This window comes from Polypterus senegalus, chromosome 9 (assembly GCF_016835505.1).
Source record: "Polypterus senegalus isolate Bchr_013 chromosome 9, ASM1683550v1, whole genome shotgun sequence".
NCBI classification, from domain to species: Eukaryota; Metazoa; Chordata; class Cladistia; order Polypteriformes; family Polypteridae; genus Polypterus; species Polypterus senegalus.
Genome location: NC_053162.1, coordinates 33232769 through 33253967, shown reverse-complemented (window position 1 = coordinate 33253967; position 21199 = coordinate 33232769). Strand labels below are relative to the sequence as shown.

Genomic DNA, 21199 nt, shown 5'->3' with positions numbered 1-21199 from the left:
ATAGATAACATCTCATGACCCACTCATCATAATGAGAGAAAAACTGCACTCGCTGCATAATACGCCGTTAGCACAGTGCAGGCCTGCCTCAGACTTCTGTCCATCCTAACGATAAGCACACTGCCATAATGAAGGGAATGTCACAAGAATGTCTTAATGAGTGGAATGAGCTTTGGTATTGCACAAATACACTATTTCATTTAAACTTTCCTTGTATTGCTTGATCTCAGTATTCTTTTTATAATACACTTCTATTCACCCAGATTGTTGTGTTAACGCAGACTCATTTTGGATGTCCATTCTAGGTGAGTTCACATATAATGCACAAAGCACCTGCTGCGATAGCCTCTGTCTGTCTGTCCGCATGAAACAACTCGGCCCCTGATTTGTTGAAATGCGGAACTCTTATTCTTTAAAGAAATTTGAGATGGTTTAATTTTTGTTGGCATATCTTGAACAAATCGTGCTGCGCAAAGTTTTCAAATTTCAAAATCTTCCATTGAAAACCATTGGCAAATATGCAAACTCGTCCATCTTAACTTCAACTTCGAATGAGTTTACTGTTTCAATTTTACCTTGAGAGAGGTTACTTGAATGTGTATGTTTTGTCACGCGGCGGGCAGACCGAGCACGCACAAACAGCTCACACTGCAGCGCCCTTCTCCTGGCTGCTTTACATAAGTTAACTAATGGAGTATTAAAAAAATACTTCTTTGGAAATAAAGGGAAAGCGATCACGTAAGCATATAAAAGTCTGAACTGACTGAACAATATTATCTGCAGATTATTACTGTAATAACCTATGGTATCAACTTGCAGCTAAACGGTGTTCAAACTAATTGTTAACACAGGAAGGGTGCATCTGCCCTCAATATATGGAGGAATATTCCGGACAAAATAAATAAATAAACGCGCAAATAAATAAAAGTACTGTGAAATGTGAGCAAAATAAATAAATGTGACACGAAATGTTTTTGTTGCTTATTAATTTTTTTTTTCCGTAACATTTCTCCAAACGCTTGAAATCAAACCGTCACTTTCATTCGTCAAAGTTTAGAGGGTGGGGTCTGGCGCATACTGTGTTTTGATTGGTGAATCATCTTTCATTCATTTCATTCAATACTAGAGATGGAGGTAAATGAAACAGCACAAGAATTTAAAAAATGCTTACTACTGCTGATGAAATTGATTCTACCAAAGTTATCACATATTTCAGAGAGACCATTGAAAACTTATTAGAAGAAATTACTGTGTTGGCAGCCCTTTTCGACTACGATGTCGATGAAACTATTACAGCTGGTGCAGCGGACTAGGCTACACGCCAGTTCAGGTGACAAAGCCTTTGAAAAACCCAATACTCCCCCGCCATCCCCCCGACCCATGTCCATTGCCCCCATACGTTAAGATGGCCCTGCATTACAGGTAATGGCTGATCTTATTGGATCGTATTGGTCATTTTGAATTGTGTTATTCTTCAAAAACTAACTACTGGATACTGTACTTATCTATTGGGGATACTTTCAAAAAAGTTGTTTTAAAAATTGAATAACAATTAGTCACAGACCCTCCACCACTAACACACATAAGCCGATGCCATTTTCACATCGCGTGAATTCAAGACTTCAAAAGCCACTGAGCCGCCACAAGCCTCTTTGTACTCCGTTTTGTCAAGTGCTGCTCAAAAGCACGTATTTAATGCAGAACTAACACATGTAATTCCATTCATTATCGCTATTATTTCTGAATAATGTACAACTCCTAGTTCAAAAATATTTAATAAACAAAAATGTGAAAGCTGACTCTTGGGTGAAGTAAATAAAAAAATGCGAAATCTCCAACTTTCACATCAGTTAACTTTGCACCTGAATGTCACGCGTACATCGTCTAACTTGTGGCACACTTTTAACGCTTTCACATTTGACGTTATCTTAACCCAAATTAGATACTGTATGTGTTTGTTACTACTTTATTATAAACATCTTACCGCCACGGGGCTCACAAACAAAAATAAAAAGGCAGAGATCGAATTCGTATGAATGCTTTCAGTTTTCATGTCACTTTCATGCTTTATAAGATTCACTTTACCTCAAGTTCCATGTAATGGATGGTTAAATCTGTTCGCAGTCACTGCAAATCACAAATACAGTACACTTAATTTCTGGCAGGGGAGTGGTCGTTCCTCCTGTGAAAACTCTTAACTTGTGGAGGATGGGGGAGTCTTTCAGAAATCCTTAATGAAATTATTCACCGAAAAATTCCCCGACAGTTAAACCGACAGTAGTTTCCGGGCTATTACAGATTACTTGCGGGATTCGGGAAGGATACTTGAGGTGTTTGTGTTCGTGTAATCGTTTTATAAGTGAGTCCCCGGGTTTGAACGGCGCGTTTCAAAGAACCACCTATGCTACTTAGCCTACTACAAACAAAAAAAAAACATGACATGACAGCCCGTGTTGAGTGCGGAAGTGAGAAACGTTGGCGACAATGGCATCCGCGCGATACACGCCGAAATCGAGGACCCCCACCGACATGTCATTGGTCTGCCTCAAGCCACTTTTTATCACGAGCTCTCACCTGTCCGCCTTGTCCTTTTCGCAGCTTCTCCGTTCCTAGTAAAGCGCGCCCGAAAAACCACACCCTGGGGGGTGGAGTCAACAAGAGGGCGGAAACCAATCTGTGCCGGTAGAGCAAGAAGCGAAGTGGCAAACAAAAGCTGGATTCTTACATCAGGGCCGCAACACTTTGTTTTGATTTTTTGTTTCTTTATGATCCCCCGTAGTGATGTACCTCAGTCAGTGAGTGAAAACAAAGCGATGTATTTTAGTCCGCTCTATCGATGAGGAGGTAGGGGGTTAGTGTCTCCCTTGTAGGCAGAGCGCTGTAATTCCTTTTGCCGCTACTCGGGGTAGAGCGAGACTAAGCGTTAGCCTCTATGCGTTTCCTCCTCTCTTATTTCGACCCCTGCTTAACATAATTCAGCATTACCAAGATCGATCTTACTAGCGGAGTGGGACCCAGCAATATCCAGGCAAAATGACAGGAATCAACCTGGATGGGGCGTCATTCCGTCCCGTGACCCACACAGGCACGTGCCCACCCACAAACGCGCTGACTCGAATTCTGAGTACCAGAACAGCAACCATCAGGAGCACTGAAGAACGTGCAAATTCCACACAGAAGGTGCGCCTCTCATGTTTACTCGTGTAAGTTTTCGTTTATGTGTCCTATAAGACATCTATGGAGGACTATTCAGGTTGCTTGGGAGCATGCAGTGATAGGTTGTTGCCACACGCTGAACAACCTGAATTGGGAACCGAGGGCAGCGAGTGACACTTCAGCACTGCACTAGAACAGTGTGAGTTTTTTTACTGGAGTGCCACTTGTACCAACAGCCCCCAATTTTGCGATGTACATTGGATGACCACCTTGCATGGCTGGATGCTGAGTAACGTCATACCCAGGACACAGTAATTGCAGGTTTAGGGCCTTGTTGAAGGGCCCAACGGAGTAGAGTCACTTATTGAGTTTACGGGATTCGAAATGGCAACTTCCCGATTGCGCCACAGATTCTTAGGCTCAGAGCCACCACTATTTAGAACTACTGTAAATAAATAAATATTATGTGGTGTGACAATACATAAATAAAAAAATAAGTGTAAATAATTAAATGTGCTACGAAATGCAATTTGTTACAATTTTTTTACATTTTTTTTATTTATGTTAACCACACCATATGTGACATGAAATAAGCCTTGGAATTTAAATTGTCACTTCTACTCAAATCAAAGTTGAGGTGGTGGGCTTTAGCAAGTAATGGTTTTTGATTGGTTCATTGTGTTCTGGGAATAGAGTGAGTAATCTGTAAGTGGATGTAGATCTTCAGCCATCAAGTATTACATTTATTACCAAAGCTTAAGGCACACATGAGTATGATGAATTCAGAGCTTCTTCCGTTCAGTTTTGTGTGGCTTTTTCTAGCACGGCATGCACATTTGCAGTATTCTAAATAATATTTTACATGGTGGTGTAGTTCTTTGCAGAAACATTGCTTGACAAAGAACCATATAGATCTGGGCAGAGTTCTTCACTTATGAGAATAAGTTATTTGGGCTTTGGAAAGGTTCCTAATGTTGTGGACAAAATAAAAATCTTTAATGTATAGTAGGCCACCTATAGCACAATATTAAAAGGTCAAGAAAACTTGTGTGGTTGTATTATGAGAGCCCTTCTAAAACCATTAATCTATTGCTATTTCACAAATGAGTTATCTATTTATATTCTTACCTGTTATGAATCTAAGTAAATGCAGGTGCCTTCTGGGACATTCTTGTGGGAACCTAAAATGGTTCTCCTATGGCATTGCTCTGAAAAACTGTGTGTGTTGAAGAGGAGAATGAGGCAGTGGCGTAGCGTAGTAGGGGCGGCCCATCCCGGGTGGCACTTTTAGGGGGCGGCAAAGAATTACTGTATATTTTAGTCTTTTAAATTGAAATACCTAAATAAGGGGGCGGCAAAATTTTCCTCTGCCCCGGGCGGCTGACACCCACGCTACGCCACTGGAATGAGGGTACAAACGTTGGGGCACCTCCTCCATAACCCCATTTAACTAGAAAGAAAAAAAGTTAAGAAACATCAATAAATGACCTTTGCTGTAGTTCTGTGGTTTGCAAAAATGAACTCCACTTCCAGCGAATTGTCAGAATTTATAGCAGTCCTCACAGACACATGGGGCTACCAGAGTGATGCAGAAATGAGGTCATGGACCAGCACTGATGGGAATGAGATGTATTCGGATTCAGCGGGTTAGAAAATGGATGCTCTCCTGAGAAGTGTTATTTATGTCAGGAAATGCATGGCAACAGTTATGATCTCCAACTTTTTCGTGTAAATAACTGCATTTCCTAACAATTTTATGGTTTTTAGAGTCAAGGGATTCAAAATTAGTGTCTGATTTTGTGTAGAACCCATTCTTAAAACATTCAATATTTAATCAGGTTTTATCGTAACACCATTTTGTTTTCTGTTTGGGTGCAGTCATGTTAGGTAACTGCTTCTGTCATTTCCATGGAGATCCTCCTCAGAATTTCCCAGGGTGCACTTTTCACTGCTGCATCAATATAAAGGTTACCCGGGCATTTCTGAGGTATCTGAACCTGATGGATAAACCTTGTTTCATTGCGTTAACAGTTCCTTATTTTAGTCCTTCCTGGTTTCTCCAATCCATACAATTGTTTTTTTGACTCAGAATTTTTGACCATGTATTGGCTTTGATGGAAGATCTCCTTATCTCCTGGTTTTGGCCTTTGGCCTGTTCCTTGACTTTCAAATTTCCTGGCCATTTTCATTTTCTTTGTACTGTTTGTTGTGAGTCAGAACAGTAACTTACTAAGTCCGAAACTTTGCTTTCTTTCCATTGGCTTGCTGCCTCAGAACTACTGTATAGTCAGTCCATTTTTATTATCATTGCAGAGACTTGATGATGGTCACATACATAGCTGAGTAAAATAGCATTACCACCTGAAGGCGTGGGGTTACAGAAGCATATTAGGGCCATGGAGAAGAAAAAAATATGGACACAGTGAAGAAAAAAAAGTGTATGTCGAGAATAAAGTCAACATGCCAACTTTATTCTCGACATTTCCATTTTAATCTCGCTGCTTATGTCGAGATTACAGTTGACATGTTGACTTTATTCTCGTAGTTTATTTTGTCATTAAAGTGGAATGTTGTAAACTTCATTGTAAAATCAATGTTTAATTTTCTGGAGTTTCTCAAACCATAACTAATGTAGCACGTTAAATGCTTCATACTGAAGTGTTCTCCGAACCCAGTTGTTAATCACTTCATGCTTCTTAAACTGACTTCCTCTTCCGCTGAGAGGAGCCACAGGCAGCGATTACCACACAGAATCGATTCACTTCATGATATTACTGCTCTCTGGTGGACTTCATGCTCTAACAGCTTTGGCAGTAGCTGCCATTTAAATGGACCATTGATTCCTTTGAGGTTGAACTCGGTGGCCCCTTCTGCAAATCCACCCCTATCTTCAGTGACTCTACACGTGCCCGGCTGCCTCACTCTGTGCCTGCACATATACATCGCTAGTTCTGCCCTACACGGTTCACCTGAGGTTAGCAGCAACACCTTCTGCCGCACTTTCTCCAACTCCCTCAGCTGCTCCAAAGCCAGGATCCTACCTGAGACTCAGTGATGGCTATTCACTGAGGTCGATGGATTCTGCTGCCTCCTAAGAGCTTACAGTAAGGATCACATCTACACTTCCCTCCATGCTCTCAGGAATCACCACTATGGCTGGCTTCTTCGTGTACCCCCACACCTTCTGAGACATCCGGACCAAGGATGTTACAATAGTGTTGCTCTCCAAGCAAGCACTCAAATGCAGGTCATGTTCAATTTGTTATTTCTATGGGATTTGGTACCACTGTAGGACAAAGTTGGCACTGCCCATTCTGCTAGGCTTTTAGTGGCACACAAGGCCTGCTAAGACAGCAGATTTAACTGGGATATAGAAATCCAGTGTGTGGTACCAGGAAGGAAAGACAGGCATCCCAGCCTCAAGACCGTAATGGCAGAACCTGGTGAACAAGCTTAGCAGGAGCAGGTCATTCCCCCACATGCCAGGGGGCAGTATACCTTGGGGCTAAACCCAATTAGGATTTCCGCAGGGTGGCATGGGAGTTGGAACTCTGGAAAACCAGTCCTGTCAGGGTCTTTGTGGACCACCAAGGGGCGCTGTTGGGAGATGACTGTCCTGGTTTCTGCACAACCCAGATGTGCTCTGGAAGACTTGGACAGAAGACTGGGAGTATTCCTAATTCGACTTTAAAAGAGAGCCTGCTGCCTCATACTTAAATCAGTCAAAGTCAGGAGGCAGTGGGCAACACTCTCTTGGCGGTGGAAGGAGAATTGTTTATGGTGCATTTTGATGGTATTCATATGAAGGAGATATACCTGGAATTGTGATGGGTGTCTGTGGTTTGGGGCTCTGTGGTGCCCCCTTCATCTTCATCTTCCCCAGCCTACATTACAGAAAATGGCTGAACTGCAGTTCGTACCAGCATCAGCCTCTACTTCATCAGAAAACAAAGGTGTAAATCAGAGTTGAACGGTCATCTTTGCAAAGGCCCTCTTGGACCATTAGGTGCCAAATGGAGACCCAAGTCTGAACAAAGAGCTATAGTTCAACAGCAATGATGACAACATAACTCACCTATGAGCGGGCAATGGTTCTGGAACGGAAAGTGACTTTAATCCAATTAATGACAGGTTACACCTTCCTTCAAAAAGTAGGTGCACTCATCTCTCTTGAAGGAAAAACTATGGGCTGGCACTCTCTGAAATGACCTCTTACACCCTCTGAAACCATCTCTTCTCTGAGACCTAAAAGCTGAAGAGATGTGCTCTCTTTGGAGAGCCCAAAGCTGACAATCTTTTCTCTTCATGGACCTGAAAGCTGAGATGCACTCCACCAAGCCAAGCTCTGTGACAGTAACTGAGCCCAGTCTGAAAAAACTGAGAATCAGCCATTATTTCAAGAACGATTTCTCCCCTGAGTGGGGTTCAAGTCCTTCATGACTCATTTGTACTTTTCTTAGTTATTTGCAGTGTTTGCATGTTTTTGGTTTTGCTGTTTTACTGATGCCTTTGTTATGTGCCTTGTGTTTTGTGGGTGGTCCCCTAAGAAGCAGAGCCACTTGCCAATCACTGCCCTCCACCATATACAGTATGTCCAGAGGGTCTCCTATAGTTCCTGGCAGTTCATTCAGAATGTGCTTAGGAGTGGTGAGTTCTTGTTCTTTTGGAAATTCTACACGCCTTGTGATTGTTCTGGATTTTTTCCACCTTCCACTCTGTGTTTTGACCTTGCTACTGGAATCTGCATTGGGACTTGTTTGATTTGGAATGCCTTCTTGTTACAGCCAATTGTGTCCCACCGAGCTTAATTGTGATTAGAGTACATTTTGGGAAGAATAAATATTTTATTTCATAAAGATTCAGAGGGTGCAGCGGTATTTGGTGCTGCCGCACAATAAGAAGACCAGAGTTTGTGTTCCAGGTCCTCCATGTGTAAAGTTTGCATGTTCTCCCCTCTATGCCCTCCTCCCTTTTCCAAAGACATGCAAGTTAGATAAATTGGCCCGGGTGTGTTTGGTGTGTGGGTGTTTGCCCTGCAATGGGCTGGTGCCCTGCTCAGGGTGCTTCTGCCTTGTGTCCTTTGCTAGCTGGGATGGGCTCCAGCCCCCAAACAATCCCCTCTCACCCCACGCAGCCCTGGATTAAGTAGGTTATTAAATGACATCACAAGATTCGGTGCTCGTCCTTATTCCTAGCCGAGGTTTGACGGTGATATCCCCCTCTAGTGGGCATTATTGGAAATCAGTGCTTGGGACTCCGACAAAGGGACCTTCAGCCTGCAAACTGTTCGGCCAGAAAGAACATGCTTTATCCCAGTGGTTCTCAAACTGTGGGGCGGACACCCCTAGGGGGGCGCGAAGATGTGAAAAAAAGAAAACAAGAATCGAAAATATCAAAAATACATCTATTAAAACCAAAACAAATTATCTTAAACTACATTCTGATACTAGAAAAATAAATATAGAGTTAGATGAATGTTAAGTAGGTATAATAAAATATGCATCTATGATATATCATTAATTAAAAAAGAACAAATTGGTAGCAGTGGGCTCCTTTCCAAAAAACCTTAGGGGGGCGCGATTAAAACTTATGAAAACTCGGGTCGCCAATACTTAAAGGCTGAGAAACGCTGCTTTACCATATGAAGTAACAGAGGACACAGCAAAAATTCTAAATGAAAAATGCACAACACACCACGAACAAAGGGCTACGTCGCAAAGACAAAGAGTGCACAGGCAACATTGGTGCGCCATTCTTTAAGGCTTGGTAAAGTAAAACTGTGCCATGATAAATTAAAACTCTAAATAGCCGGAAAGCAGACAGCCTCTTCGGTCTCATTGCATAATATTATATATAATCATATTTCTATCATTCTTGTGTTAATCAATAAGTTGCGTTATTCTATTTCTTAAAACGAGTGTGCTTTGGCTACCTTGATATTAAGTCCAAGGCCAAAGTCGACTTCTAAAGAAATCGAAGCCTTATCAACTTTTGTAATTAACCACCAGCATTTGCCATCTGTGGGCAGGTTAAATCTCTTCTTTTTCTTTTTCCTACACCACATACTTAATAATAATAATAATAATAATAATAATAATAATAATAATTTCTTTTTAATTCTATTCACAGTACTCCAAAAATGCAAAGTGTGTCACAAATACGTGGATACGAACTGAGCTGTCGTGTGAACGGTTCCCAAATCACTTCGTCGTCCTCGGAGATTCCGGACTGTGTGGGCGCTTTCTCTTTCAGCCAGTTAGCGACCCACCCACTTCTGTCAAGCATTTCCTTCCACAATCTCAGAAACGCTTCTGCAGCATTTTAAAAGGCGTTCGATCGTCTGGTCTTCGGAGCCCTAGTGAGCGATTTTTGAACAGCAGTGTATCGAGGTGAGTCCCACCGTGGCCCGGCTTCGCTTCTCTGGCCAGCAGAATTGGCCTCTGTCTGCTTTCCTTTTTCGTGATGACTGTGAGCGCCTTCTCTGAATGGAGCTGACAAAACCACAGTGGGAGTTTCCGGGCAGCCGTCGCCGTGCTAAAAATAAAGCAGTGATTGTGCGACGAGACGGCCGCGAGCTAAACCGCTTGGGCCTGTGAATGGGACGCGAGAGGCGGTTGGCCCAGCCCGACATTCAGGGGCATCGGTTTACTATTTCTTTGAAGTTTAGTTTGTCAGATTGTAGTTCAGTCGGAAGCCCCCCGCCAGACATTATTCGGTTACCGTTAAAGGAAGTGAGTACGCAGGTGGCTTATTCCAGGTGCAGCCTGGAGAGCGCCGCCGATGATGGGAATCGTTCAGCCGTCAAGATGGCACACCCGGTTGGCCCGGTCTGTGTCCAGGATGTTGCTAATGAGGTCTTAAAAACGTGTGAGAATTAAAGGTGCAGGTGTACGCCAGACGTCCCGCCGCAGACTGAGAAGGAGACGCCACACCGCGGACACCAGGCGGCTTGTCTTAACTGACCTGTCACCAGAAAACACGTGGGCGGGCCAAAAATAGAATGTGTCCAAAAATAACGCCGGGAGATGTTCGTTAACCTGCAATCAAGGGCCAGACAACGGGATGTTTGGGGGTGTTTCAGGTGGTCTGTTCTCAAATGTTTCGACTTCTGATGTAACAGAACTAAAAAAAGGCAGTGTGGTGTAGTGGGTAGAGATTTGGTGTGACCATGAGCAAGTCACTTCACCTGCCCGTGCTGCAATTGGAAAAAGAAAAGAAATGCATCCCAGGTGCTGTAAGTAGCCTTGGATTAAGGCGTCAGCCAAATAATAAATAATAATCAAAACCAACCTTCTAATTTGCAGGGGCAAACGGACCAAAAAGCATCAGGTGCACAGAACAAAGAGAAAAGTGGCACCATGTCACAGAGGACAGAGCTCACCAGGTCAGTTATATAGGACTGGGTGACTGGGTAAGATATAATGTCAGTTATACGGTCCCCATTTGTTACTGAGCACTAAAAGTATTCATTCATCGGACACAAAGCCTACCAGTGTCATGGATGATGATGATGATCTCATTGTGTTTCATTTGTAGGTGAGCTCTACTGCCGCCATAACTGGAAACCACCTGTTGCCTCCAGGGACTGTTAGACATGGCAGTGGCGCTGGGGGACACACCCCATGTACAGCCCACCGAGATGAAGGAAAGCACAGAAGCCAAAAATTTTCATCCAGGGCCGCCATCCAGCTGTCCTCTCCCTTCATACTTGGATGAAGGTTTGTGTTCATTATAAGGGTATCAGCTTGCTAGCAAGTCCAGATTTGTTGTGAGGCTCCTTTGAAGCACATCATTATCATCAGGGCAAACCGCAGGACTTGGCAGAGTTCAGCGTAGAAGAGCTTTGTATGTGAAAAGTATCTAAAGTAGTCCAGTGTGAGCAGAAGTGTGAGCTGGAGTGTCCCCTTAAGTGCAGTGTGCACTGCAGTGTCCGTCTGAATCCAGAATTAGTGGACTACAGTGTTTAATAACATGCACTGTGAGCCAATCTGTCAAATTCTGTCAAAAGTTCTTGAGGGTGTTGTAGCTTCCCAACTCACCAACTAGTTAACTTCCAATAATTTGATGGAACCCTTTCAGCCTGATTTCAGGGGAAGCACAGCTGTGAAACTGCTCTGCTACGGGTAACCTTTGATTTGCCTATGGCAGCAGACTCTGGACAAACCAGCATATTAATTCTGTTAGACCTCAGTGCAGCATTTGACACTCAGGTCAGACATGACATTCTACTGTCCGGAATGGAGAATATGCTGGGTATCTCTGGCACTGCCCTCCAGTGGTTCAAGTCCTATCTGACTGATAGGCAAGAGTTTGTTAGTCTTGGCAACAGCAGATCCAGCTCAGCGCCAGTCACACAAGGAGTTCCTCAGGGCTCTGTCCTCGGCCCTCGTCTCTTCTGTATTTATATGCTTCCCCTTGGCCATATTATTCGTAGCTATGGACTGGGTTATCATTTTTATGCAGATGATACTCAACTCTATTTCAGTGTTAAAAGTGGAACTTCATCAGAGCTTTCTCAGCACACAACCTGCCATATCTATCTATCTATCTATCTATCTATCTATCTATCATATAGTGCCTTACCACTCTATCTATCTATCTATCTATCTATCTATCTATCTATCTATCTATCTATCTATCTATCTATCTATCTATCTATCTATCTATCTATCTATCTATCATATAGTGCCTTACCACTCTATCAGTGAATTTAAAACCTGGATGGAACAGAACTGTTTACATTTAAATTGCAACAAAACTGAACTCCTGTAAATTGGGGCTAAAGTGCAGCTTAATAAAATGAGCTCCTTCCCAGTCTATCTTGGTGGTGATCTCGTCAGACCTGCCTCTACTGCAAAGAATCTTGGTGTCATTTTTGATTCCTCCCTTTCTTACTCCACCCACATTAAGCACATTAGGAAACTTTCTTACTTTCACCTCCATAACATATCCCGTGTTTTCTCCTTCCTCTCCTTCTCTAATGCTGAGAAACTTGTCCACGCTTTTATCACATCCTGCATCGATTATTGTAATTCCCTACTGGCAGGTGCCCCTTCTAATCTTATATCACAGCTCCAGCTTATTCAAAACTCGGCTGCAAAAGTCCTAACACGGAGCAGCAGCAGAGAGCACATCACACCCATCCTGCTCCGTCTTCACTGGCTCCCTGTGTCTTACAGAATTGAATATAAAATTCTACTAATAACCTACAAAGCCTTAAATAACCTTGCGCCAAACTACATCAGTGACCTTCTTCATCACTATGTGCCTGTCCGCCCACTAAGGTCCTCAGATGCTGGCAATCTTGTTGTGCCCCACACTAATCTACACTCCATGGGTGACAGCAGGGCCTTCAGCTGTATAGCGAGTGTCCAGACTCTGGAATGACCTACCGAAATTAATCAGGTCAGCTGACTCCATGAATTGTTTTAAAAAGCAACTCAAAACTCATCTGTTCAGGAAGGCTTTTAGCTCTGTCTGACTTTACTAACTTTCTTTCAGTTACCTCTCTGTCAAGGTGCTCATGTAACCTGTATGTGTGTGATAGACCATCAATTGCGTTGTCTGTTAGGCTTTTTTCTCTGAATTTACCAACTTACTCTTTATTCATTTATCTGGTTTAGTACAATGCTATATACTGTATACCCTGACGTTCCTTCTTAAACTCTGAAGTGCCTTGAGCATGGGAAAGGCGCTATATCAATAAAATGTGTTATTATTAATCTGTGTGCTGCTGTGCCCCCAACAGACTATGAATAGAGTAGTGCATTGTGGGGTTGAACCCAGATAGTGTGGGTGGACCAGTGTGACCAGTATGTGTATTGCAGGGATTAATAATGCCCAGTGAGTGGTTCTGCATATCACAGCACTCAATAGTTTGCTTCTATTAGGCCTGAATGCACGGTCAGTTTGTCTGTCTGCTTCAGTGGCCATTAAGGACCTGTTGTGAGCCACCCTTTGTGATGCAGTGGCCACTAAAGAGTAGTATAATTAGAAAGGCCATGTAAAGGTCCAGTGTGAGCAGAAGCGCTTACTGAAATCCAGTGCAAGAATACCCGTGTGGCACAGAGTCCACGGAGGTTTAGTGTGATTAGAAATCTGTGTGATGAGGGCCATTTTCTGATGTAGTGGTCACTGAAATCCATCTGCAAAGATACCTGTGTGTTTCAAGAGTCACTAAAGTCCACCATGAGCAGCCATGTGTGTTGATTTGCTTCATGGAGATCTGTCTGCTTAAGAGGGCACTAAGGCCAAGTTGCCAACTGAATGATGTGTAGCAGTGACCACCAAATCCTGGTACTAGTGGTCCTATATAATACACAGGTTTCCAAATTCCCATCTGGGAATATAGTGTGTTGCAGTGGCCATGCTGAGATGGCAAGTAAAGTGGAGTTTGAACTTACCTGTGTGTTGAAGCAGCCCTCGAAATCCAATGTGAGTGGTTTCTGAAAAGATTGAGGAAGCCTGTGTGTGGCAATGGCCACCAAAGCCTGTTCATATTTTAATGTTGTGACCACTAAGTCTGTGATTACCCCGTGACCTCTAAAGGTCAGTACAAGTTATGAAATACCAGTTAAAGCCAAAAGTACCAGTTTCTTCTAGTAGCTGTCCACATCCAGCCTTAAGTGGCCATTAAAATCCGGCATATACAGGCGTTTGGGACGAAATACCAATTTAAGATCATCATGAGCAGACCTGTGTGTTTAAAGTGGTCACTACTGTCCAGCTGGAACACACCTTTGTTATGTGGTGGCCATTATTCCCGTATGTTCTGATTTATGTCCATTAACCAGCAGATTGAACCCTGTCCCACCCTCATCTTCCTCTCACCCAAGTGTCTTTCTCTTTGTGTTCTTAGATGAGGATCTAAACATGTCCTCCAACTCTGCAATGACAACAAAAGAGCTGCAGGAGTTCTGGAGGAATGTGAAGAACCCAAGAAAACCAGTCAAGCTGCTCTTTGAGATCCCTTCAGCCAGAATTGAAGAGCAACAGTTGTCAAAATATGTGGTAAGAATATAATATAGGAGAGGTGCAGGCATGTGACAAGAACCCAGGGAAGAACCTTAGGAATGGGCCAGAACCTCAAGCCCAACTTTTAAACTGGTTTCAAGTTTGAGGGTGTAGTGGCAGCAACATATGGTGGTCAAACTCCAGTACAACTCCCACCACTCATCCCCGGACAGCAGAAGTGGCCATAAATGATGCCCCCGCTGCCCGGGACAGGCACGTATAGAGTCAGTAGGGAAGGAGAAGCAAAGCGAGTCACATTGCAAGAATACTGAAGAAGAGCTTATGGGAGGATGAAGAGGAGCACAATAAGGGGCTTGAACAGTACCTTTTCATATCTAGATGTAACTTGTACTCACTTTACTCGTATTCCTCTTCTTTGTGTATTTCAATTAAATATCTTTATTTTTGTGTTACGTGGTCTGGCAACATTTTTCTACAGGTCTGCTTGGCTTGCAGAATTGCTTCCTTCACAGTATGGAAGTCAGAATCTTTATCCCTGTAGTTCAGTCTGGCCCACCAGTCAGCTGGACTCCAACCAGTGCAAGTACACATAGCACTCACTACTGATTTGTAAATACAATTGCAGTACGGAATACTAAGAGACATAAAAGCATAAGTTGTCCCTCTGGCTCCCCAAGACTGTTGTCTCCTAGTTAAGATGCTTAACAGTCACCCGACTGTTCTAGATGGTGGTCTCCCTGACTCTTCCAGACAGTGATCTCCTTGTCCAGATGTTGCCCTGTCCCTGTGACTCTCCCAGGTGGTGGTCTTCTGGTCCAGATACTGCCCTGTCCCCCTGACACTTTAACCATCCTGCAGCTCCTATGTCCCACAGCATCTCACCAACTGTGCTGGCTGAACCTTGACCCAAAATTTAACAATGTGCGAGGGCCTGCTATATGGCTTCAGTCTAAAACTTAAGTTCAGTGCTTTCTAGCCCATGTTCTCTCCACATGTGTTTGAAACATGATATCCTTGTAAAATAAAACCTAAAACTATTAGATCATTGGATCCATTAAAAAAGAGGAAATTTAAAATGTCCTCTTGTTTACCATGGGATATTAATGCTCTCAACTCACCCTTGCCTAATAAATCACTTAAGTATTCTGAACACGTAACGTGTTTCTTGCACATTGCTAACCCATTTATTCAAATGACTTAAAATATTTTACACTTCATATTCAGCCCCAGCCCCCCCTTTCCGTTTTTCTAAACTTTTCTCCGTCTCTCCTCTGTTCTGTGTTTTGCACTTCCCTCTTCTTTGCTTCCGCTAAGCAGTGAGGTCAGGCAGCTGGGCTGAGAGCGAGTCGGATCATGTGACTGGACAGGTGCTCATGGGATGCAGGGCAGGTCTTTCACTCTCCCCAAGCTTTTGTGCTGTCAGGGCACACACCATGTGAGCGCCTGTAGCTGCAGCAGCTCGCCATTATAGCACACCTGTATGTCTGTGAATATGAGCAGCGCATCACTGTAAAGCCACATGTGCACCTCTGTTACTATAGGAACCATGTGCATTAAAGGGGGTGTGTTCCCCCGCCATTACAGAACTTTTGGAAGGAACTGGAGACGGTGGCTGGCTTGGTTTGTCCAACAGGGCACTTACCAGGAAGACTAGACAGAAAAGGGGTGAGCGATCAGTCTGTCATTGAAGGAATGTCTGAGCATGAAAGGCACGTTATACATGTTTCCAAAAAAAAATCTTTCATGGAAACTACAGGTTTGATTTTTTTTTCTTTGTCTTATTTATTTTTTTGTTTTGTGCCACCCCCCCTAACTTATCATTGGGGGAAAAGGGAAAGCTTAGATTAATCAAAAATTTCGATATTCCAGTTTTCAATGTATCTTGATGCTTTTAGGGTCCCCTCATACCAAAAGCATCAATATCTTGATGATGGGGGTGTGTCACAGTTTTTTTGAAGACAATTTACAGCTAAAACGGCTGGACGGAAAACTTAAGCCTGCTAAGATGGTGACGATGTACTGATTAGTTGTTGAGCCAAATCGTGCAAGAGAAAGAAATGCTATAGAGCAGTGTGACCCGACATTTGCGCGATAGACATATGCGCGCCGACAAAATAGTGCCGATTAAAACGCGCCGACAAAACCTCCCCGACAAAATCGCGAAAGTTTCATTAAATATGAATTACTAGTTTAAAGCATATATAATAATGTTTATTTTTGAAGTCAATATTATGAGACACGGCATGCCATCAGTACGGCACGCAGATAGTCCTTCAGATCACGCCCTGCATATGTAGGAAGAATTGCAGCAAGGGCGTCCCACTCTCTTGGCCTCTCTCGCGATTTTGTCGGCGCGCATTTGTCAAAAACCAGTTAGCGGGTTTGTCGGGGTGCATATGTCTATCACGCTTTTGTCGGTGAACCATAGAGCAGGGGTTCTCAATGTCAGTCCTGGGGACCCCCTGTGGCTGCAGATTTTTGTCCCAAACAGCTTGCATTTTTAATTGGACTCCTGGGCTAATTAAGTGAACTGTTATTGCCCAGATTCTGTGTTTTGGGAACAATATAGAAATTAGAAAACTAAGTGTGGTAAATATATATATATATTGCACTTCTTTGCACATATTGCACATATATATATATATATGTGTGTGTATGTATATATATATGTGTATATATATATATATGTGTGTGTATATATATATATATATATATATATATATATATATATATATATATATATATATATATATATATAATGTGTGTGTGTGTGTCCCGATTCAGTGTTGTTTGCCTATGTGTCTGCTCTGCTCGTTTTTAATTGTCATTACTAACATAAAATGAAGGGAGCAAACTACACAGAGAAAGGTTAAATACAATGAAAGCAACAAAAGTGAGTTAAGCATTTAAATCTATAGCAAAAGCAGAAATATTTCTAAATGTCTTATAAATGTAAAAATCATGCCTCAGTGCTTTCTTAATGTAGAATAAGAGAAGAGAAAACAAATACCAGCTAATTAACTGAGATCTGTGTTATCAGTTGTTGTCACTGATTATGAATCTGGTTGAAGCAAAAACCTGAAGCCACAGTGGGCCCCTAGGACCGACTTTGAGAACCCCTGCTGTAGAGGAACCCTCAGATACCGTAATTCTGCAATTAATTAGGAATTCCTCTCGTAATGACCTATTTTATGATCATAAGGATCAGCATTAGAGTGGTAATTACTGACATGTTATAGAATAGTTCTGATAACTTGGTTCATAGGGTTCAAAGCCTACTGATGTTCACGTCCAAATTATTATTTTTTTTTTTTTGATAAAGGTAATTTCAGCATTCTCTTCTTTGTGAGCTGAGATGACCGAAACCCAAAATATCGAGACCTTGCCGTAGTAGGGTCAGTCATAGTGTTGTCACATGTACAGACTGCATGTGTTAATTCACAAACAAGTCAATTTCTATTTTTATAGTGCCTTTCTGTAATGAACACTATCCAAGTCACTTTACAGAGTCACACACCGAGTTAGAAATGTGAATTGACCTGACAGGCCCGTACCTTGGCCACTGCTTCACCCTCCACATGAATGTCCTGAAGTCGGCATACATCTGTCTTGCCCTGTCCCTAAGGAGTGTGTATTTTTGTAATGAAGGTACAGTAGGTAAGGTAGGCTGCACACCCCAGTTACGTGAGGTTGCAACTGTACTCCTGCATATCAGGACCCGTACACGTCGACATTTTAGCTCCACTGTGCTCTGCTTCTCACCTGCCGTGGTTAGCTCGGTGATTCTAACAGAAGTCTCTCCTCCTGTGCCATAGATGTACAAGATTGTGGTGATCAAGTCTGGCAGTTACGATGACAAGAAGGTGTCCATTGAGCGGCGCTACAGTGACTTTGAGAGGCTCCACCAGAACCTTCTGAAGGACTTCAGTGAGGAGATGGAGGGTATCTTCTTGCCACGGAAGAGGCTCACAAGTAACTTCAATCCAGAGGCCATCAGAGAGCGCAAGGCGGCCTTCAAAGAGTATCTGGGCTCGCTATACTCCTTTAAGTGCATCCGTTGGTCGTTCACCTTCATGGCTTTCTTCACTCACCCTGAGCTGAAAGAGGCCCACAGCTGCCTGAGGGGAGGGCACTATGCCAAAGCTGCACAGCTCCTGCTGCCAGTCATTGATTTACAAGAGAAGGTGACCCAACACAACCCTAAGCTGCTTGTGCCCACCTTGTGTGCCCTGTTAATCTGCTACAAAGACATGGAAGACAGTCCCAAAGCCTTTGAGATGGGCGAGAGAGCGCTTTCACTTCTGTGCAGAAACAGGAAGCATCGGTATAAGTGTCCTCTCCTGGTGGCACAGATAGACCTGGGCTATGAACTGGGCTTTGACATCACCGATCTGCAGGCGGAGCTTTCGGAGATACAGGCCACCCAGTTGAATGAAGTATCCTTGCTGTCTCTCAAGGAGCTGGTCATCCAGGAGTTTACAGACTAGCCAGCCACTAGATGGCACTGTGCCCTCTTCATTCAACGGCTCCACAGTCCCTTCCTCTGCTTGAGCTTGTAGTGTTCAGCCGCTGAGGCTCCTCAGCACATTTGTTTTGCTTGAAAGCATGAAGTCGGAGTTCTGCTTTCTTTGGTCTGACTCCAGACAGAGGTCAGGGGTTTTTGTAATAGCTGTGGCCATATGCAAAGCGGTAGGAGGGGTCACCAAATCTAGAAAACACATCACGGATTAACAGACATGGTGGCCTGAAGGGTGCTGGGCAAGACACACGTAAAGCCATGACCTCACATGACGGGAGTGTGTCTTTTGTTAATTCATACAGATGTATCACAACCATAACAACAATCATATTACTAATGTAGGTTCAGTGAATTGATGGTGTGAAACTGGTCCGTGAGGGGTGTGTGTGTGTGTGTGTGTGTGTGTTCACCCTGTGATGTCCTTGCGCCCTGTCCACGTGTGGTTCCTGCTTTGCACCCGATGATTGCTGGGATAGGCTCGAACTGGCCCACTCCCCTGACCCGGATAAGTGGTTTAAGATGGATGGATAATAATAACAACAATAATGTGCGGGTGCTGAATAATCTTATGATGCCCCTGAGGCCTTTTGAACTAAACAACCAAAATGTCAAACCCTCAGTGCCAACGCAATAGATTTTTAGCTTGGATGTCTTTGCTCTTCCGATGTGTGCACTGAGCCATGTGCCATGTGAGGGCAATGAGTCCTATCTTGTGTCAGATGCTGCCAAGGTAGACTCTGGCCTCCACAACCCTGTTTTGGATGGATGGACAGACAAATAAGAACACGTGGCATGGGCCCACACATTGTAGCGGCCCTTCAGGTACAACCTAACATGAATGCCACAGGTCACACCCCTCACCCACCTGGGCCACCTAGTGGCAGTGTAAGGTTTTCATCCGGGATAAGAAGCTCATTATCAGGCCCCCCTCAAGATCCACCCCAAGCATTTTAATGTAAGCCCAGCAGGGGCACTACCAGGGAGGAGCAGTGGGTCCAACTGCACTAGGGCCCTGATCTAAGAGAGCCCACTAGTAGTAAAGTAAGTGGAGGGGGACCGTCCATAGAATAAATAACCTTAACATTATACAGTATGTGAAGTTGTGTTTTATCCCATAGCCATATTAGTCTTAAAGTAAACCACAGTGTGCCAATGATTTTCACAATTGGGCATTTAGACCCCGTTCTTCTAAACTGGGTAACTGCTGTTTGTTAAGACATCAGTGCGTGACCTGCGACTTTGTAAGACTGAGTAACAGACCGCCTTACTTTGTAGTTACAGTATGCCTGTTAGTGTGAGGCACTTGATGAAGACAATACCAAAGTGTAAGTCACGTCCTGAAAAAGGCAAAGAACTGAAAAGACAATTAAAAAAAACACAAAAGAGTGTGTGCCTTTCACGTGTATTCATGATAGAAATGGGGGGTTTTGCTCAGGGCTTTTCTAAAAGTGTGATTATTTAAGTTGTAAGCTAAGCCCGTGTTTTTCATTTTTAAAAAACGAGTAGCCCGGTAAGCGTGGAAGTCTGTCTGTCTGTCTGTCTGTCTGTCTGTCCAGCCCGGAAGTGCGAGGCTACAGCATGAAGCTCAAAGAGCCAGCAAGGCGGCCCCAAGTTAACGAGTCGGAAGAAGAAAGAAGTACGAGGCTACAGCGCGAAATTGAAAGAAAGCGACTCCGTCGCCAAAGTGAAACCGCCAACAAAAGACAAACTCGCTTAGCTGCTGATAGACAAAGGGGGCGAGCACATCCGCCAAACGAGACCGCCGACTCTGCATTTCAATTTTTTTTTTTCTGCCGATTTCAATAGTTTTTGGGAGCCCGGGCTTTTTACAACGCAGGCTTAAACAGCTAGTTCAGTAAATTGTCACGTGTAAATTTTTCTATTACTTCTTTTGTGCACTGGTATGAAAGCTCATTCCTGCCACTGAAATAAAAAAAAACAAAAAACACTTATGTTATTTTGCAAAATTATTGCATTATTTTACAATAATTATTGGATGGGAATGTAAAAAGTGGGATAGATGATATTTAGTTCACAGTACATGAAGAACTCTATATGTTTTTTATTAATCCATAAGTATTACTGACGCATTTCCAGCACAATTATTGATGCCAGTCAGATGTACAGGAGGAACATGGAAATGCCCTGCAGAACCCGACGCTGTGAGGCAGCAATGACAGCTCTGTGCCGCCAACTCTGTCTGTGCAAAACTTCAACCTGATTAAAATGAAATGTATGCAAGTGTTTGAAGTGGGCCGGTACCCACCATTATGTGGTATTGGACACTTCTTGCAGTTTCCACATCAAGTACTGCCATCTTTTCATAGTGAACTGCTGAGTACCAGCACATGTCACGTAGATAGATAGATAGATAGATACTTTATTAATCCCAAGGGGAAATGCATGTACATACCACCACAGTGCTTAAAGCTTTATGGGGGAGACCACTGACCCTCTGTCTTTAATTGAATTATAATGATGATGATATACTTTATTAATCCCTAATGGGAGGCTGTCTTTTCACGTGACCATAAGCAGAGTACCTCCAGT

The 21199-nt window shown here is 43.3% G+C and overlaps 2 protein-coding genes across 3 annotated transcripts in view; one reads left to right on the top strand and one right to left on the bottom strand.

Moving 5' to 3' along the window:
• Positions 1-2818, bottom strand: part of nod2 (nucleotide-binding oligomerization domain containing 2) — a 59947-nt gene extending 57129 nt beyond the window's left edge. The window contains 1 exon segment of the mRNA XM_039762880.1: positions 2575-2818. The gene's annotated coding sequence lies outside the window, so the exon portion shown is untranslated.
• Positions 2819-9433: 6615 nt separating this feature from the next.
• On the top strand, positions 9434-20025 carry snx20 (sorting nexin 20). 2 transcript variants are annotated; one of them, XM_039762878.1, is made up of 5 exons: positions 9434-9545; positions 10461-10540; positions 10693-10874; positions 14015-14166; positions 17946-20025. In XM_039762878.1, the coding sequence occupies exons 3-5, from the start codon at positions 10751-10753 to the stop codon at positions 18615-18617; spliced, it is 948 nt and encodes a 315-aa protein (XP_039618812.1). In that variant the 5' UTR covers positions 9434-9545; positions 10461-10540; positions 10693-10750; the 3' UTR covers positions 18618-20025. The 2 variants fall into 2 exon arrangements, with proteins under 2 accessions (XP_039618812.1, XP_039618813.1); XM_039762879.1 differs by lacking the exon at positions 9434-9545 and adding an exon at positions 9736-9887.
• The last annotated feature ends 1174 nt before the right edge of the window (positions 20026-21199 follow it).